A 20,947-nucleotide genomic window follows, 5' to 3' on the forward strand; every position below is an offset into this window, starting at 1 on the left:
AGAATGGCCGATTCATTCTAATTACAATCACTGTTTTGTTTTGATGTTTATTTACCCTATAATTGTGATTTCTAAAAATATTTTGTATCATACTGCTGTAGAAGCACTGAGTTGTTTAAAAATTTGGATTTTTATTTTTACATTTTATGACTGCCAAGCACAGCAGAATTTGCTCATATATTACTTTTATTTCACTACTTAAGTAATTTATTAATTTATGTTTTGCATGTGTTGGAAGTCAAAACGCGCAGGGAGCTGTCCGCTGCGTTGGTGCTGAAATATGTTGCATTTACCCAAGAATGGGCGTAAAATCACACATACAGTAATTCAACATTTGTTGTGGATGCCATTCATGGACAAGAAGCAGATTTACGTCATCACCGACTTTTATGCGGCATTCAAGCTGAGTTGTAAATACTGCAATTATGAGTTTATATGCGGGTGTTGACATGAAAGATGATCGATTTAGCTTTTTTTAAATGTATTTATTTGAGTACTTTTTATAATATTAAACTTGTGAAATATAGCCAGTCATCATCTACTGTATGTAAAGCAAGTGATTCACCCTTCACGCTTTCTTTTATGCAAAGTAATTGGTTAGAACTCCATTAATAAATACTTAGGGCGTGTACAGCACTTATGCTAATTCACTATTTTATTTCCGACTCTGCGTGTCCCTATAACGAACGACTCCGAAGTAGGAGCTTCACTGATGCACTTGAAGGCAGCATAAATCGACTAACAGATGCTTTCTGGGATATTTTCGAGTGTTTTCAAACCGCTTGATGTCAGTGTTGCTCTAAGATTTTTCCAGGATATCGAGTCCTGCCACTGATGATGACGCGAATAGAGCTTTATTGTTCCTCACAGACAGTGAGGACTCGGATGCGTGAACAGTACATGTGCCATACTCTCTGTTCAGATTGCTTTATTTATTTTTCTCCAATTTTAACAGGATGTATTTAACGTAAACATTCTACTCCGGCCTCACGGACGTTCGCTATATATTTTTGTCCCTGGAATTACCGTGTAGTAATCGTTCGCAATGGAAGGAGGAGGACAAAGGCGCATATGGGAGTATTGCTGGATTGCTCTGTGTTTGTCTTGTTTTCTGTGCTTAGGACAACAAGCTTCAGCTCAGATAAGATACTCTATACCTGAAGAGGTGAAAGAAGGATCCACTGTCGGAAATATTGCAAAGGATTTGGGTCTTGAAGTAAGTAGCTTAGTGGACAGACAGTTTCGAATCGTTTCGGGATCTAAGGAGGAGCTATTTCAGATAAATCAAGAGAATGGGTTTTTATACGTGCATAGGAATATCGACAGAGAGACGGTATGTGTTGGTAGCGGTGTCTGCATGGTAAACTTAAAAACCATGGTTGAAAACCCTTTGGAGATTCATTATGTAGAGGTAGAAATATCAGATATAAACGATCACTCTCCTAGCTTTCCTGAAAAAGAGCAACGCTTGAGAATTTTTGAAAACACGCTGCCTGGTGCTGATTATCAGTTACAGGCTGCCAGAGATCCCGATTCGGGAGCGAATTCGGTCCGCTTTTACAAATTAAGTCCTAATGATCATTTTGAAATTAGAGTTAGAGAGAGTGATGAGGATAAGATGCCTGTTTTAGTTCTGAAGAAGGCTGTTGATAGGGAGATTACCACGACACACAAGCTGATTTTAACCGCAGTTGACGGAGGGACTCCTCCGAGATCTGGGACTCTTAACATCACAGTTACCGTTCTCGATATAAACGATAATCGCCCTGTATTTAACCGAGAGACATATTCTGTAACAGTGCAAGAGAACTCAGTTGTTGGTACTTTAGTAATTCTAGTAAATGCAACTGATAAGGATGAGGGCTCAAACAGTGATATCGAATACAGCTTTATAACATTAAACACCAAAGTGCATGAGGTCTTTGAACTCGATAGGATAACAGGTGAAATACGTGTAAAGGGGGAAGTTGATTTTGAAGATACAGAAGTTTATAAACTCGATATCCAGGCCTCAGATAAGGGATATCCACCAATGTCTGCAAACTGTAGAGTTGTTATTAAGATTACTGACGTCAATGACAACGAGCCTGAAATTGAAATTACGTCACTATCCAAAAACATCCCAGAAGATTCAAAGCCTGGAACTGTTATTGCTCTAGTCGGCGTAACTGATAAAGACGCAGGTATTAATGCTAAAGTGATTTGTCAGTTAAACAAAAATGTTCCCTTTGAGCTAAAGCCGTCATTTAAAGACAACATGTACTCTTTAGTGACAAGTGGTCGCTTAGATAGAGAAACTGATTCACAGTATGATATTACAATAACAGTGTCTGATTTAGGACAGCCGTCTATGACGTCACTGACCACTCTAAGCGTGCAGATTTCTGATGTGAATGACAACGCACCTGAATTTGTAATAAATCCTCTAGAGCTCTACATAATGGAAAATAATGTTGCTGGTTCGTCAATAATCTCAGTAAGAGCCTCTGACAGGGACACGGATGAAAACGCCGTGATAACGTATCACATAATTAGAGGTGACGGTACACAGAGTGATATGGCGTCATTCCTGAACATTAATTCAGAAACGGGCGTAATTAGTGCGCTAAAAAGTTTTGACTATGAAACGGTGAAAACGTTTCAGTTCCACGTGCTCGCTACCGACTCTGGAAGTCCGTCTCTGAGCAGTAACGTGACAGTGAACGTGTTTATTCTGGATCAGAACGACAATGTTCCGGTGATCTTATATCCGGTCAGTGCTAACGGTTCTGCTGAGGGTGTGGAGGAGATTCCCCGCAATGTGAACGCGGGTCATTTGGTGACTAAAGTCCGAGCCTATGACGCAGATATCGGATACAACGGCTGGTTATTATTTTCACTAAAGGAAGTTAGTGAGCACAGTCTCTTTGGTTTGGACCGCTATACAGGACAGATAAGGACCCTTCGCTCATTCACAGAAACAGACGAGGCCCAGCATAAACTGGTCATACTGGTCAAAGACAATGGGAACGTGTCGCTCTCAGCAACAGCGACTGTGATTGTCAAAGTTGTAGAGCCCAAAGAGGCTTTTGCAGCTTCTGATGTGAAAAACGCAGTAAAAGACGAGGAGGAAAACCACGTGACATTTTATTTGATCCTCACTTTGGGCTCGGTTTCAGTGCTTTTTCTCATCAGTATCATCGTGTTGATTGTAATGCAGTGCTCCAAATCTACAGACTGTTCATCCAAGTATTTACAAGAGGCAAATTACGACGGGACTCTGTGTCACAGCATCCAGTACAGATCTGGAGACAAACGGTACATGTTAGTTGGACCCAGAATGAGTCTCGGTTCTACTATAGTCCCGGGCAGTAATGGGAATACTCTAGTGATACCAGATCGCAGGAGCAGGAGAGAATCTGGAGAGGTAAGCGCACATTGAATTAACAGATCTGACACATTTGAACATTTCCAGCTTCTAACGGGATTTAAAGAGTTGTGTGTGTGTGTGTGTGTGTGTGTGTGTGTTTGTGTGCGCGTGCTACTGTTCTTGCTCGAGCTGACGTTTTTATCAGTTCATTTTCTTGCACTGGACTTGGGATTGGAGGACTACAATGTATTACGCGCTCTCTGTGGTACTGTCCATGGTACTGAAATCTCACATCATCTCAGTCATTGTCATTCATTTACCTTTCTTTAATGTTTTTGTCTTCTGTATGAAAAACATTAATTTTTAACATTGCCTACCAAAAACTCTACTGTTTACTCAATGAATACATGACTTGTATAACACATAGCTGACAGACATTGGTATTATGCCCATGCTGTATAGCCAGAAGGGACCTGGCTCCCCATGCTGAGCCTGGTTTCTCGCAAAGTCTTCATTAAATTGTTTTATATTGTTTCCTCTGCGAACTAACATCCACTATCTTGAGTTTTCAATCCTTGCCACAGTCGCCTTACCCGTGCTCACTGGGGGCCTAAAGACACAACATGTTAAAGTATGATTTTCAATTAAGTTTTTAAAGGAAACTGCTCAATAGAGACTTTACAGACTTTACGGTGTGATTTTCTATATAGCTGCTTTAACTTTTGTGTTTTGTGAAAAGCGCAATACAAATGAAAAGTACTTAACTGAATAGACTTTTATAGGCTACATAAATGTAAGTCTCAGCTTTTGCTGTGGTTTGAAGAATATTTGTAAGCTGTTGTTGACAATGGTAAGCACATCTCAAACATAAGAGAATTAATATCACTTTGCACCAGACGGTGTCAGTGTAACATAGGCTGAAAGGAGTTTTTCCCCTGCCCATCTGTGCACGATGCGCATGTCTGTTTTTGTCTTCTTCTGTTGCTACAGAGTGAACACCGAACGACTAGCAGGAGGGCTTACGTCGTAAAACAATACGGAACCAATATTTTCGTTGTTTGTTAGATTGTTCCGCCAGAAATTCAGGCTTAACACGTACTTTCAAGTCAAACTTGACATTTTCAAGACAGCTATATTGGTGCATGGTTTATTATGGGATCCGAGGAACAAAGGCGCAGATGGGAATACTGGTGGATTGCTCTGTGTTTGTGCTTCGGTCAGCAGAGTTCTGCCCAAATAAGATACTCTATTCCAGAGGAGGTCAAAGAAGGATCTATTGTGGGAAATATTGCGAAGGATTTGGGTCTTGATGTCAGCGCATTAGTGGACAGACGGTTTCGTATTGTTTCTGGATCTGAGGGCTCGCTTTTCAAGGTAAATTCGAACAATGGCATTTTATATGCGGATAAACGCATCGACAGAGAGGAGATTTGTGACGGAAATACGGCCTGTGTTGTGAACATTAAGACAGTCGTTGAAGATCCTTTAGAGGTCCATTATGTTGCAGTTGAGATTATGGATGTGAACGATCACTCTCCTCGATTTACAGAAGGAAACCAAATAATCGAAATCGCAGAGAGCACCCAGCCAGGAGCGCGCTTCCAGTTACAAGCCGCGCGCGATCCCGATATCGCCGTGAATTCTGTGCGATCATACAAGTTAAGCCAAAACGAACATTTTGACTTGGAAATAAGGGACAGAGGTGACGAAAAAAATCCCTTTTTACTTTTACGTAAATCACTTGATCGAGAGAATCAGGCCGAGCATCGTTTAATATTAACAGCCATTGACGGCGGGAGTCCACCCAAATCAGGGATATTAAATATAACCGTCACGGTTCTCGATATCAATGATAATCGCCCTGTATTTAGTCAAGAGGTTTACTCTGTTAATGTACAAGAAAATGTAAAAGCTGACACCCTTGTGATAAAGGTTAGTGCTTCTGACATGGATGAAGGGTTGAACGGTGAAGTGCGTTACACTCTTGGTGGCAATCTAAATAGTAAACATAAGGATATTTTTGTCCTGGATAGTGTCTCGGGAGAAATTCGAGTTAAGGATAAAATCGATTTTGAAGATGTCGAGGTTTATAAACTAGATGTGTTCGCTTCTGACAAGGGAACCCCGCCAATGACAGTAGACTGCAGAGTTGTAGTGAAAATCTTAGATGTGAACGATAACACCCCTGAAATAGAGATTACGTCACTTTCTAATGTTATTGCTGAAGATGCAAAACCTGGAACTGTTATTTCGCTCATTAGCGTGTCAGATAGAGACTCAGGTGCAAACGGAAAAGTTGTGTGCACTTTGTCTTCAAATGTGCCATTTGAACTTAAATCGTCTGTTCAAGACAATATGTATTCATTGGTAACCAAAACGCTTTTAGACAGAGAAGCGATGTCTCAATATGAGATCACAATAATGGCAACAGACTTGGGTCAGCCTCCTCTGACCTCGTTAAAAGCACTAACCGTACAAGTGTCGGATGTTAATGACAACAGTCCTAATTTTATTCAAAATCCCCTCGAACTCTATCTAATGGAGAACAATGTCCCAGGAGCCCCTATATTATCTGTAACCGCGTTTGACAAAGATATGAATGATAATGCTTTAATTTCATATCACGTTATTAGAGGTGACGGTACACAGAGTGACATGGCGTCATTCCTGAACATTAATTCAGAAACGGGCGTAATTAGTGCGCTAAAAAGTTTTGACCATGAAACGGTGAAAACATTTCAGTTCCACGTGCTCGCTACCGACTCTGGAAGTCCGTCTCTGAGCAGTAACGTGACCGTGAACGTGTTTATTCTGGATCAGAACGACAATGTTCCGGTGATCTTATATCCGGTCAGTGCTAACGGTTCTGCTGAGGGTGTGGAGGAGATTCCCCGCAATGTGAACGCGGGTCATTTGGTGACTAAAGTCCGAGCCTATGACGCAGATATCGGATACAACGGCTGGTTATTATTTTCACTGCAGGAAGTTAGTGAGCACAGTCTCTTTGGTTTGGACCGCTATACAGGACAGATAAGGACCCTTCGCTCATTCACAGAAACAGACGAGGCCCAGCATAAACTGGTCATACTGGTCAAAGACAATGGGAACGTGTCGCTCTCAGCAACAGCGACTGTGATTGTCAAAGTTGTGGAGCCCAAAGAGGCTTTTGCAGCTTCTGATGTGAAAAATGCAGTAAAAGACGAGGAGGAAAACCACGTGACATTTTATTTGATCCTCACTTTGGGCTCGGTTTCAGTGCTTTTTCTCATCAGTATCATCGTGTTGATTGTAATGCAGTGCTCCAAATCTACAGACTGTTCATCCAAGTATTTACAAGAGGCAAATTACGACGGGACTCTGTGTCACAGCATCCAGTACAGATCTGGAGACAAACGGTACATGTTAGTTGGACCCAGAATGAGTCTCGGTTCTACTATAGTCCCGGGCAGTAATGGGAATACTCTAGTGATACCAGATCGCAGGAGCAGGAGAGATTCTGGAGAGGTAAGAACTCACAAAATTATATAGAATGCAGCACTTTCTCTGTCCCATTGTCATCAGAGCTGAGCATTATTTTTGTATTAATTCAGAGTGTCATACTAGATATTAATGCTCTGACTAGCAAAATATCAATCGTTGGTTAAGCATATAACCCAATAACTAAATAAGCCGTTGTCCAAGGTGCTGAAAAGTTTTAAGGGGTCCTTTTTGTTTCATTTTGCTGAATGACTTTTTCATTTTAGTTTTTACCAGTGAAATCTATGTATACTAGTAATATTGCATAATTAATTGGAGAAAATAAGGATTTAAATCTATATTATATCGAAAAAGTGTTTTGCTGTCATTTTGCATTCTCTTAATTTATAATAATTTGTATGTACTTGTTTGTACCATTTGGGCTGAATGGATAATATATAATATTTTGAAAAATATGAGTGATTGTTTTTTTTTTTATTTTAATAATTACACATTGTGCTTTATTCGTTTTTTTTTTTACACACTATGCTTTTTATACTTGTTGGCAAACACTTCAAAAAGGTTAGTTAATGCATATCATAAACTAAAAAGAACTTGTAATAATCTTGGGTAATATTAATTTATAAAAGAATATTTACACATTTTACATTAAAAGTTAAATTCGTTCACATTATGAATTAACAGGAATCATTTCTATTAATTAACATGAATAAATGCAGCATTTTTTGTTTTAGTTTATTATACCTAATGCATGAACTATTTTAAAAGTTAAGAACCTTATTGTAAAGAGTTAACACTTTGTTCAGTCCTGTTCTTGTTGACGTGAACGTGAGACGAACGGCTTCATATGTGCAATGGCGACCTTTTTGTGCTTTTTGTAGTGAGGTTTTAATTTCTGAGGATTGTGCAATTGAAAACTAGGCCTACGTACAATTTGTCACATAATTACCTCCTTCATGTCAGTCAACTCTGCTGCACACTGAAGTCCGCTCGGGGTCAGTGCTGCACTAAAGTTCCGTCAGAAATGACGCTGTGCATTCGATGACGTCATTCAGGGCATTGTGCGAGCGAGCTGTGGAGAACGAAGGCGTATAGACATAATTGTGCTGGCGTTACAAAGAAGAGATTTATTTAGTATAAGCCGTTTCTATATGATACACGAAATGCACGTCTTTAAATGTACCATTTAGCTGTGGGCGAAATATGTGTCTTTTAATATTCACGATGGGAAATGTAGTACGACAAAGGCGCAAATCGGAGTCCTGGTGGATTGTTCTCTGTTTGCTATTTCTACTGAGCGTCGGGCGGCAGGTTTCAGCTCAGATAAGATACTCTATTCCAGAGGAGGTGAAAGAGGGATCTGTTGTGGGAAATATCGCTAAGGATTTGGGTCTTGACATGAGTACTTTGGTGAACAGACGGTTCCGTATCGTTTCTGGATCGAAGGATGCTCCTTTTCAGGTAAATCAGAACAATGGAATTCTATACAGTCAAAACAGAATCGACAGAGAAGAGCTGTGTGCCGACAATGACGTTTGTCAAGTAAATCTCAAAGTTGCTATCGAAGATCCTCTCGAAATTCATTATGTGGGTATTGTGGTTACGGACATCAACGATCATGCACCGGTTTTCCCCGAGAAAGAACACATTTTAAAGATCGCCGAAAATACTTTAACCGGGGCTGATTTCCAGTTGCTCGCAGCACGCGACCCAGATTCCGGAGGGAACTCCGTGCGTACCTATAAACTGAGCCATAACGAACATTTTGAATTGGAGATTAGAGATGGCGGAGAGGACAATAAAATCCCCATTCTTAAACTGCAAAGACCCCTTGATAGGGAGCGACATAGTAAGCACCAGTTAGTGCTAACAGCTCTCGACGGTGGGAATCCACCGAGATCAGGCGTCATGAACATTACAATAACAGTCATTGATATTAATGACAACCGACCAGTGTTCGGTAAAGATGTTTACTCCGTTACAATTACTGAAAATCTCCCCGTAGGGAACGTGATATTACAAGTCAATGCCACAGATGCAGATCTGGGGTTGAATGGTGACATACTATATTCATTTGTCAGCAACTTAAAGAGAAAGGTGTATGACACATTTGAAATAGACAGAAAAACAGGTGAAATTCGTGTTATAGGTGTTGTTGACTATGAGGACACAGAGGTATACAGAGCTGACGTCACAGCCTCAGACAGCGCAGAACCACCCATGGCCACAAATTGTAGAGTTATAATAAAAGTTACTGATATAAACGACAATAAACCAGACATAGATGTCACGTCACTCTCTAATCTAGTCCCTGAGGACTCTAAACCGGGAACTGTAATTTCATTGATTAGTGTTACGGATAAAGATTCTGGTGTTAATGGAAAAATTGTGTGCAGGCTGTCTGCTGGGGCTCCGTTTGAGTTAAAACCCTCGTTTCAGGAAAATATGTATTCGCTTGTGACGCAAGGGATTTTAGATAGAGAGTTAGTTACACATTACGATATCACAATAACGGCCACTGACCTAGGACAGCCCCCTCTGTCCTCAGAGAAGACTTTAAGCATCGAGGTGTCCGATGTGAACGACAACAGTCCAGAGTTTCCTCAAAATCCTCTCGAGCTTTTCCTATTTGAAAATAATCCACCTGGAGCATCTATTTTTGCTGTTAGCGCACTAGACAAAGATATAGATGGAAATGCTATGATTTCTTACCACATAATTAGAGGTGATGGAACAAAAGGCAACATGGCGTCATTTCTGAACGTTCATTCAGAAACGGGAGCTGTCCAAGCGCTTAAAAGTTTTGATTTTGAAACCATGAAAACTGGCCAGTTCCACGTGCTCGCTACCGACTCTGGAAGTCCGTCTCTGAGCAGTAACGTGACAGTGAACGTGTTTATTCTGGATCAGAACGACAATGTTCCGGTGATCTTATATCCGGTCAGTGCTAACGGTTCTGCTGAGGGTGTGGAGGAGATTCCCCGCAATGTGAACGCGGGTCATTTGGTGACTAAAGTCCGAGCCTATGACGCAGATATCGGATACAACGGCTGGTTATTATTTTCACTGCAGGAAGTTAGTGAGCACAGTCTCTTTGGTTTGGACCGCTATACAGGACAGATAAGGACCCTTCGCTCATTCACAGAAACAGACGAGGCCCAGCATAAACTGGTCATACTGGTCAAAGACAATGGGAACGTGTCGCTCTCAGCAACAGCGACTGTGATTGTCAAAGTTGTGGAGCCCAAAGAGGCTTTTGCAGCTTCTGATGTGAAAAACGCAGTAAAAGACGAGGAGGAAAACCACGTGACATTTTATTTGATCCTCACTTTGGGCTCGGTTTCAGTGCTTTTTCTCATCAGTATCATCGTGTTGATTGTAATGCAGTGCTCCAAATCTACAGACTGTTCATCCAAGTATTTACAAGAGGCAAATTACGACGGGACTCTGTGTCACAGCATCCAGTACAGATCTGGAGACAAACGGTACATGTTAGTTGGACCCAGAATGAGTCTCGGTTCTACTATAGTCCCGGGCAGTAATGGGAATACTCTAGTGATACCAGATCGCAGGAGCAGGAGAGATTCTGGAGAGGTAAGAACTCACAAAATTATATTAAATGCAGCACTTTCTCTGTCCCATTGTCATCAGAGCTGAGCCTCGTTTCCCAAAAGCATCGTAATTTAAGTAGTATTTGAAAGGAGTTCTCTGGAGTAGTCGCACAGCGTTAATAACATGCAGACACCTGCAGGACAAACGCGAAATTACATCTGATACAATTCAAACACATACAGATACTGTACACATTATGCTCAATTAATATCAGTATACATACGTTTTATTTCATTTTTGTTTTGTAACCGAAAAGGCTTATAATAATAATAATAACCATAAATGTCTAAAATGATTAGTCAATATCGGAAGAACAGATACATTAATAAGTATACAAATACAAGTTATTTATGGACTAGTTGGCAACAACAAAGTGGTTGGATGATTGTTGTAGACAACTTTAAAAATTACAATCATAGAGAGAAGGAAAAAAGTCAATAACGTGCTGTCGGGCATGAAATTCATCTGTACGGTATATTCTAGCCTTGTCTCCTCTTCTCGGACACCTAAGGGCGCTCTCGCTCGCACCACGCGTTGTGTAGTACCACACATGTTGTGTAGCATTGCTGTTACCGTTACCACCTTTGGGATTTGGCTAAAGAGCAGTCCTCCCTTTGATTGGTCAATGTCCCTAATGCGCAGCAGCCATGCGTCTCCTTATTGTGCGCTCTGCAATAACACTGTGAACATCCTTATGTTCATTTAATGCTTGTTGTCATTAGCAGGACCATTCACAGGGTCTCTGCTGTCTTCACTGAATTTGGAAGCTTTAATCTCGACCCACAGAACAATTTTTTAAAACGAAATATTAAAATGCACATCTGTTGAACGAAGCAGTGAATGTATAAAATAAATGTATAATTCAGCAAAAAAAAAAAAACGAAAAAAAAAAAACGATTGCAAAATAAAATGCCATTATGTGATGAATTACGAGCAGCAATAAACGGTCACAGTTCAGCACGCCACGTTTATGGACAGCGTCTATCTTAATTAGCACTTTAAGCGCGTCATCACACGTTCATGTTAAAAGCAGTTTTGGGAATTGCATGTAAAAAAAATAATAATAATAATAATAACGAACCTTCGTAAAATCGCTCTTAGAAAACGCTCTAAACCGCTAAGATCAATCGTTATTGGGAAACGAGGCCCTGTGCATTTATTATTATTATTTATTTATGTATTTTTATTTTGAATTCAGAGTGTAATACACTATGCTCTGACTCGCAAAATAACTCATTGTACATAGTTTCTTAGGAATATATATATAAAGCTCCTCATCAGCTTTAAACGAACCAGTCGCTGACCATGGTACTGAAATGTTTAAAGGGCAATTTTGATTAATTTTGGCTCACTTTTATCCCAGAAATGTGTGTATAATCTGATAACTACATTATTCATACAATACGTGAACATGTTTTAAATCGAAGTTGTTTGTGTTGTGCTGCAATTTTGCGCTCTACTTATGTGATGCTTATTAAGAAAGACAAATCTTATTTACGTGTATGTACCATTTGGGGTCAGTGTTACACAAGGATGCATTAGAGGTTTGGCCCTGCCCAATGGTATGTTGTGCGCATGACTGTTCTGTTCGTTTCACACGGGATAGGAGGTCGAGCCTATATCACGAGAAGCATGAATGGCACTGTAGAAATAAAATGCATAATTTAGGTTATTTACAAATGATGAGATTGCCATGAATACATGCCGTTTTGGAGGAGTAGTCTAATATCGCGACTCGTCTCAAGCTGTTTTAAAGGAATACGCAACGATGGAAACCGGAGAACAAAGGAGCAGATGGGAGTACTGGTGGATTGCTTTGTGTTTCTCTTTTCTGCTTCGCTTCGGGCAGCAGGTTTCAACCCAAATAAGGTACTCCATACCAGAGGAGGTAAAGAGGGATCGTTTGTGGGAAATATTGCAAAGGATTTGGGTCTTGATGCGAATACTTTGGCGGACAGGCGGTTTCGCATCGTCTCTGGATCTAAAGAAGCTCTTTTCCAGGTAAATCAAAACAATGGCGAATTGTACACTGATAAGAAAATCGACAGAGAGGTGGTGTGTGACGGAAATAGCGTGTGCTTGATAAATCTGAAAATCGCCGTTGAAAATCCACTTGAAATACATTATGTCGGAGTAGAAATCAAAGACGTGAATGACCACAGTCCGCATTTCCCGGAGAATGAACAGCATTTTGAAATGTCGGAAAGCACTGTTGCAGGCTCACGTTTTGAACTCCAAACTGCACGAGATCCTGACATCGGAAGCAACACGATTAGACTCTACAAACTGGCGAAGAACAATTACTTTGAGCTCGAAATGAGAGACGGTGACGAAGAGGAAAAAAATCCCATTTTAGTCTTACTGAAACCTCTAGACAGGGAGCAAAATTCAGAGCATAGACTCGTGTTAACTGCAGTAGATGGAGGCACACCCCCAAAGTCAGGCACTTTAAATATTATTATTTCTGTTCAGGATATAAACGACAACCGGCCGGTATGTAGTAAAGATGTTTATTCTGTAACTCTCCCAGAAAACACGGCAGTAGGAACAGTCATAGCTCGTGTTAATGCCACTGATTCTGATCAGGGTTTAAATGGGAGGTTATTTACACGCTTGGCAAAACCAGTAGACGAAAGGTGCATGAAATATTTAGCCTTGATGGTGTCACTGGTGAAATTCAGATCAAAGAACCAATTGATTTTGAGGAGAACGAGATACATCGGTTGACCGTCCAGGCAACAGATAAGGGACAACCATCGATGACAACGGACTGCAGAGTCATTTTAAAGATAACGGACGAGAATGACAATAATCCCGAGATAGACGTGACGTCACTTTCTAATGTTATTTCTGAGGATTCAAAGATCGGAACCGTAATTTCTTTGATTAGTGTATCGGATAAAGACACCGGTGTTAATGGTAAAGTTGTTTGTAGTCTTTCAGACAATGTTCCATTCGAGTTAAAGCCATCTGTTCAGGAAAACATGTATTCTTTAATGACTAAAGAGCGCTTGGACAGAGAACTTGTCTCAGATTATGAAATCACTATTAAAGCGACCGATTTGGGTCAGCCGGCTCTTTCATCTTTGAAATCCTTTAATGTTCAGGTGGCTGATGTTAACGATAACAAACCAGAGTTTCTCAGAAATCCCTCGAACTCTATCTAATGGAGAACAATGTCCCAGGAGCCCCTATATTATCTGTAACCGCGTTTGACAAAGATATGAATGATAATGCTTTAATTTCATATCACGTTATTAGAGGTGACGGTACACAGAGTGATATGGCGTCATTCCTCAACATTAATTCAGAAACGGGCGTAATTAGTGCGCTAAAAGTTTTGACCATGAAACGGTGAAAACGTTTCAGTTCCACGTGCTCGCTACCGACTCTGGAAGTCCGTCTCTGAGCAGTAACGTGACCGTGAACGTGTTTATTCTGGATCAGAACGACAATGTTCCGGTGATCTTATATCCGGTCAGTGCTAACGGTTCTGCTGAGGGTGTGGAGGAGATTCCCCGCAATGTGAACGCGGGTCATTTGGTGACTAAAGTCCGAGCCTATGACGCAGATATCGGATACAACGGCTGGTTATTATTTTCACTGCAGGAAGTTAGTGAGCACAGTCTCTTTGGTTTGGACCGCTATACAGGACAGATAAGGACCCTTCGCTCATTCACAGAAACAGACGAGGCCCAGCATAAACTGGTCATACTGGTCAAAGACAATGGGAACGTGTCGCTCTCAGCAACAGCGACTGTGATTGTCAAAGTTGTGGAGCCCAAAGAGGCTTTTGCAGCTTCTGATGTGAAAAACGCAGTAAAAGACGAGGAGGAAAACCACGTGACATTTTATTTGATCCTCACTTTGGGCTCGGTTTCAGTGCTTTTTCTCATCAGTATCATCGTGTTGATTGTAATGCAGTGCTCCAAATCTACAGACTGTTCATCCAAGTATTTACAAGAGGCAAATTACGACGGGACTCTGTGTCACAGCATCCAGTACAGATCTGGAGACAAACGGTACATGTTAGTTGGACCCAGAATGAGTCTCGGTTCTACTATAGTCCCGGGCAGTAATGGGAATACTCTAGTGATACCAGATCGCAGGAGCAGGAGAGATTCTGGAGAGGTAAGCACATTTAAATAAAAAAAAGTTTTATTTTTCAATAGGCATAACTAATTTTCTGTGCTTTATTATTGTTATTGTTGTTAATGTGATGTCCGTCATCAGAATATACAGTTTTACTAGGGGAAGAAAGTAACCAATATTCGAATTCTCAGGATGTCGGGTTGGCGCTGACGTTCGTTCCCGTGATACTGAGATCTTTTGGTTTGAATGTGATTACCATATGTGTGAGCTTGTAATGATGCAAATTGAGAAGGGCACAACGTTTAATGGATATTCTTCGTATCACTAAGGTTAAGCATTTTTGACAAATGATATGCGTTAAGGTGGTAAGCGTTTCAGAAATGTTGCAGTTCAGATTTACTTCTGATTTGTACCATGTGGTGTCAGTGTTAGATAAGGATATGATGTAGAGATGTTGCCCTGCCCATTGATATGTGGTGCGCATGGCTGTTTCGTCCAGTCAAATGGTGTTAGCAGCTACTGACTGCATCACGAGAAGCGGAATATTAGGAAATATTCGACCGTTTATCGACAGGGAGTACAATCTAATTTCAACTGAGCACAACCACGACTCGTTTTAAGCTGTTTAAAAGGAATCCTTAACGATGGATGAACAAAGGCGTATATGGGAATACTGGTGGATTGCTTTGTGTTTGCTGCTGAGCATCGGACGGCATGTTTCAGCTCAGATAAGATACTCTGTTCCAGAGGAAATGAAAGAGGGATCTGTTGTAGGAAATATTGCTAAGGATTTGGGACTTGACGTGAGAACTTTGGTGGGCAGACGGTTCCGTATCGTGTCTGGTTCTAAAGACGCATTTTTCCAGGTAAATCAGAACAATGGCGAATTGTACATTCATACAAAGATAGACCGAGAGACGCTCTGCGAAGGCAATGGAGCGTGCTTAATAAATCTCAAAACTGCAGTCGAAAATCCTCTAGAAATCCACTACGTTGCAGTGGAAATAACAGATATCAACGACAATCGTCCTAGTTTTTCTGAGCAGGTTCAACATTATGAGATAGCAGAACACACCCATATAGGAACGAGCTTCCAGCTGCAAACAGCCCGGGATCTGGATGCCGAACCGTATTCTGTTCGCTTGTATAAAATGAGTCCGGATGAAAATTTTGAGATTGACATCAGTAATAGTGATGAAGAGAAAATTCCGTTTTTAGTGTTAAGAAAACCTCTTGATCGCGAGCACAAGGCAGAACATATATTGGTTCTGACGGCCCTCGATGGCGGAAACCCTCCAAAATCAGGAACCCTCAATATCACAGTCAAAGTGTTGGATAGTAATGACAATCGCCCTGTGTTTAGTCAAGACACGTATTCTGTCACTTTACAAGAGAATTCATTAATCGGGACAACAGTAATTAAAATAAAGGCGAGCGATGCCGACGAGGGCTCGAACAGTGAAGTTGAATACTCGCTAGGTAAAATTTTAAAGCGCAAAATCTATGATGTATTTCAGCTGGATCGCATTACAGGCGAAATAAAAGTAAAAGGCGAGGTAGATTTTGAGGACACAGAAGTTTACAAACTTGATGTTGTGGCTTCAGACAAAGGTCAGCCTCCTTTGTCTTCCCAAGGTCGAGTTATTATAAAGATTCAAGATATAAACGATAATCAGCCTGACATTGAGCTGACGTCATTATCTAATGTTGTCGCTGAGGACTCTAAACCTGGCACAGTGATTGCTCTGATCAGTGTCTCAGATAAAGACTCTGGTGTCAATGGCAAAGTTGTGTGTAGCCTGTCGGAAAGAGTCACTTTTGAATTGAAACCCTCTTTTCAAGACAACATGTACTCCTTAGTGACTAAAGGACATTTAGATCGCGAACTCGTGCCCCATTATGACATCACAATCACAGCCACAGATCTAGGCCAGCCTCCTTTATCATCCATTAAAACTTTAAGCATCCTGGTTGCAGATGTGAATGACAACCAACCGGAATTTTCTAGTAATTTCCTTGAGCTTTACTTGTTTGAAAATAATGACCCTGGAGCCTCCATATTCTCTGTGAAAGCATCTGACAAAGATGTGGATGAAAATGCGGCGATATCTTATAAAATCATTAGAGGGGCGGGAACACAGAACGACATAACATCACTGTTGAATATAAACTCAGAAACAGGAGTTATTCACTCGCGTAAGAGTTTTGATTTCGAAGCAATTAAAAAGTTTCAGTTCCACGTGCTCGCCACCGACTCTGGAAGTCCGTCTCTGAGCAGTAACGTGACCGTGAACGTGTTTATTCTGGATCAGAACGACAATGTTCCGGTGATCTTATATCCGGTCAGTGCTAACGGTTCTGCTGAGGGTGTGGAGGAGATTCCCCGCAATGTGAACGCGGGTCATTTGGTGACTAAAGTCCGAGCCTATGACGCAGATATCGGATACAACGGCTGGTTATTATTTTCACTGCAGGAAGTTAGTGAGCACAGTCTCTTTGGTTTGGACCGCTATACAGGACAGATAAGGACCCTTCGCTCATTCACAGAAACAGACGAGGCCCAGCATAAACTGGTCATACTGGTCAAAGACAATGGGAACGTGTCGCTCTCAGCAACAGCGACTGTGATTGTCAAAGTTGTGGAGCCCAAAGAGGCTTTTGCAGCTTCTGATGTGAAAAACGCAGTAAAAGACGAGGAGGAAAACCACGTGACATTTTATTTGATCCTCACTTTGGGCTCGGTTTCAGTGCTTTTTCTCATCAGTATCATCGTGTTGATTGTAATGCAGTGCTCCAAATCTACAGACTGTTCATCCAAGTATTTACAAGAGGCAAATTACGACGGGACTCTGTGTCACAGCATCCAGTACAGATCTGGAGACAAACGGTACATGTTAGTTGGACCCAGAATGAGTCTCGGTTCTACTATAGTCCCGGGCAGTAATGGGAATACTCTAGTGATACCAGATCGCAGGAGCAGGAGAGATTCTGGAGAGGTAAGGAAATTAGTTATATTGTGTACTCTGTTTTGTCCCTTGCAATTTTATGCTAAAAAAAAAAAAAAAAAAACATACATTAAATGGTTCGTTTCATGTATTTTTGGGGGGGGGTTAAATGATGTGATCCACGATATTAGGAATGTGTGGTTTAACTGGAATAAATCAGCTGCTAAATGGGATTTATGGACCGGGGAATTGATTGGTTGCTGTCCCTGGTACTGTTATTCTACGGTGTGTCTTCCTCAACCTTATTTTTTTATAAATGCATTTTTGTATATCTACTGCATCTGTAGAGACGCGTTGCGTGACTGTTTTATGGTGTAATCTTAAGGCTTTGAACAAGTAAGCCAACTAAACTATACATTTCACTGAAACTAACTCTTGTGCAGAAGAATGCAGTAAAACTGTGAGAACACCAGATGTCAGTGCAAACCCAGAATGTACGGCTCATGACGTCATAGAACGCGCTTCCTCCCTTTCGCATCTTTTTACTCGCTCATTCCTGCTCGGCACTGGAGCTACTAGATTCCTGCTTTTGCTTTCAAACGATTCATTTTCTGTTATACATGTAAACACTCAGAGGCTAGATACAATGCTTCAGAGTCCATCGACAGATAGAGTGTAGTAGAGGAATTGTCGCAGATTCTGGCTGTATCGTTTGCAAAATGGAACAAAGGAGATTCGCGCAATGGCTGAAGAAACATGCGAAACTCACTCTCATTGCACTATTGCTCGCGTTTGTTGCGGTTGCACGGACACAAATACAGTACTCGATCGCTGAAGAACAGAGGGACGGTGTTGCTGTGGGAAATATCGCGAAGGATTTGGGTATTGATCACAGAACCTTGAAGGAACGAGGATTTCGCATCGTCTCGACCTCAGGCGAGTCACTGTTCAGAGTAAATCCGAATGACGGCATCTTGTACGTGAACGGTAAAATAGACAGAGAGGAGGTGTGCGAGAGAAGCACCCCGTGTTTAATCAATCTGAAAATCGCTTTAGATAATCCCTGGAGATCCACTATGTTACTGTAGAGATATTGGACTTAAACGACCACGCTCCGAGTTTTCCTGAGAGAGAAATGCATTTAGAGATCGGAGAATCCGCCATGCCCGGTGCGCGATTTCAGCTTGAGGCAGCGCGCGATTCTGACAGTGGCAGTAATTCTGTTCACCATTATAAACTCAGCCACAACGACAACTTCCGCCTTGAAGTTAAAGACCGTGGAGAAGACGGCAAAATTCCTATATTGGTTTTGCAAAAGCCATTAGACCGAGAGGTTACTCGAAACATGAACTTGCAGTTAATTGCTGTCGATGGAGGAAAACCTGCAAAATCAGGAACACTGGAGATAAATATTAACGTGATAGATATAAATGATAACGTGCCTGTTTTTACGAAAGATGTTTATTCGGTGATGCTGAATGAAAACGCACCTGTAGGAACAACTGTGATACAGGTAAACGCAACTGATTTTGACGAAGGCCCAAATGGTGAGATAGTTTATTCATTTGGTAAAAGTGTTAATAGTAAAATGCGAAAGCTTTTTGATATTAATTCCATCACTGGTGAGATAACTGTAGAAGCACCCTTAGATTATGAGGACAAGGATAGCTATGAGATTGACATACAAGCATCTGACAAAGGAATTGTTCCGCATACAACAGATAAAAGCATAACAATAAAAATTATCGATATAAATGACAATGAGCCAGAAATAGAGGTGACATCATTTTCAAACGCTATTCCAGAAGACTCTAGACCTGGCACTACAGTGGCTGTGATAGGCGTCACAGATTTAGACTCTGGGCTCAATGGCAAAGTCTCCTGCTCAGTAGAAGACGAGTTGCCTTTCAAACTAATACCTTCATCCCAGCATAGTACATACTCATTAGTCTCCACGTCACCTCTCGACAGGGAAACGACATTTCAGTATGACATCACTTTAGTGGCACGAGACGCGGGACAGCCGCCATTGTCATCTGTTAAAACGATAACTGTTCTGGTATCAGATGTAAATGACAATAGGCCAGAATTCTCTCTTTCATCTTATGCGTTTTATGTGATGGAAAATAATGTCCCAGGAAAATCTGTATTTTCTGTGTCTGCTTCTGACAAAGACACAAACGAAAATGGTGTTGTCAGTTATCATATATGGAGAGACGGTAGTGATGAAAACAAATATACATCTTTCATTAATATAAACTCTGAAAATGGGGAGATTTATGCGCTGAAGAGTTTTGACTTTGAAACTGGAAAAACGTTCAATTTCCAAGTTGTTGCTACCGACTCTGGAAGTCCGTCTCTGAGCAGTAACGTGACAGTGAACGTGTTTATTCTGGATCAGAACGACAATGTTCCGGTGATCTTATATCCGGTCAGTGCTAACGGTTCTGCTGAGGGTGTGGAGGAGATTCCCCGCAATGTGAACGCGGGTCATTTGGTGACTAAAGTCCGAGCCTATGACGCAGATATCGGATACAACGGCTGGTTATTATTTTCACTGCAGGAAGTTAGTGAGCACAGTCTCTTTGGTTTGGACCGCTATACAGGACAGATAAGGACCCTTCGCTCATTCACAGAAACAGACGAGGCCCAGCATAAACTGGTCATACTGGTCAAAGACAATGGGAACGTGTCGCTCTCAGCAACAGCGACTGTGATTGTCAAAGTTGTGGAGCCCAAAGAGGCTTTTGCAGCTTCTGATGTGAAAAACGCAGTAAAAGACGAGGAGGAAAACCACGTGACATTTTATTTGATCCTCACTTTGGGCTCGGTTTCAGTGCTTTTTCTCATCAGTATCATCGTGTTGATTGTAATGCAGTGCTCCAAATCTACAGACTGTTCATCCAAGTATTTACAAGAGGCAAATTACGACGGGACTCTGTGTCACAGCATCCAGTACAGATCTGGAGACAAACGGTACATGTTAGTTGGACCCAGAATGAGTCTCGGTTCTACTATAGTCCCGGGCAGTAATGGGAATACTCTAGTGATACCAGATCGCAGGAGCAGGAGAGATTCTGGAGAGGTAAGACAACTATTGAAATTCAGCTCAATGGCTTTCATGGTCAGCCGATGTTGTGCTTTGTTTGTTTGTAACTTATTGTTCTCCGCTCATGCAAGAATGACTTTTTTGTAACAGCTATTGCAGAACTGCAAATTTTTTTAATCTAAACTTGCATATACATTCTGATAAGATTATTTCCTGGAATGTCTTAAGGGCGATGTGTTTTTTAACAGTGGTTTGTATGTTTTTTTTACTCACACGCGGGAGATCTCGGTCGCTGTCCTTGGTGCTGAATTGGCAAAATCACTCTTTCCCGCCTTCACATAACATTGTATCTCTCTTTGTCTACTTCAGTATATATGATCTATTAGGAGAGTTTTGAGTGCTTAAACGTAACAAATTGATTTC

General features: G+C 41.2%; 4 protein-coding genes and 1 pseudogene across 4 annotated transcripts in view; all 5 read left to right on the top strand.

The window, feature by feature from the left end:
- LOC127663207 (protocadherin alpha-2-like) overlaps nt 1-835 on the top strand; it is a 3,681-nt gene extending 2,846 nt beyond the window's left edge. Inside the window, exon 2 of the mRNA XM_052154712.1 lies at nt 815-835. Within this exon, the coding sequence (XP_052010672.1) occupies nt 815-835 (21 nt within the window). The remainder of the gene's footprint in view (nt 1-814) is intronic.
- An 87-nt stretch (nt 836-922) lies between these two features.
- On the top strand, nt 923-3,421 carry LOC127663208 (protocadherin alpha-8-like). Its single transcript, XM_052154714.1, has one exon. It carries the CDS (start codon nt 1,046-1,048, stop codon nt 3,419-3,421), a length of 2,376 nt encoding a protein of 791 aa, XP_052010674.1. The 5' UTR covers nt 923-1,045.
- An 8,236-nt stretch (nt 3,422-11,657) lies between these two features.
- Nucleotides 11,658-13,165, top strand: LOC127663233 (protocadherin gamma-A11-like). Its single transcript, XM_052154762.1, has one exon. It carries the CDS (start codon nt 12,140-12,142, stop codon nt 13,163-13,165), a length of 1,026 nt encoding a protein of 341 aa, XP_052010722.1. The 5' UTR covers nt 11,658-12,139.
- Nucleotides 13,166-15,174: 2,009 nt separating this feature from the next.
- LOC127663234 (protocadherin alpha-2-like) lies at nt 15,175-17,837 on the top strand. Its single transcript, XM_052154763.1, has 2 exons — nt 15,175-17,526; nt 17,823-17,837. The coding sequence occupies exons 1-2, from the start codon at nt 15,175-15,177 to the stop codon at nt 17,835-17,837; spliced, it is 2,367 nt and encodes a 788-aa protein (XP_052010723.1).
- Nucleotides 17,838-18,056: 219 nt separating this feature from the next.
- The window catches only part of LOC127663413 (protocadherin gamma-C3-like), a 33,198-nt pseudogene continuing 30,307 nt past the window's right edge, over nt 18,057-20,947 (top strand).

The sequence above is a fragment of the Xyrauchen texanus genome, chromosome 23 (genome assembly GCF_025860055.1).
Source record: "Xyrauchen texanus isolate HMW12.3.18 chromosome 23, RBS_HiC_50CHRs, whole genome shotgun sequence".
NCBI lineage: Eukaryota > Metazoa > Chordata > Actinopteri > Cypriniformes > Catostomidae > Xyrauchen > Xyrauchen texanus.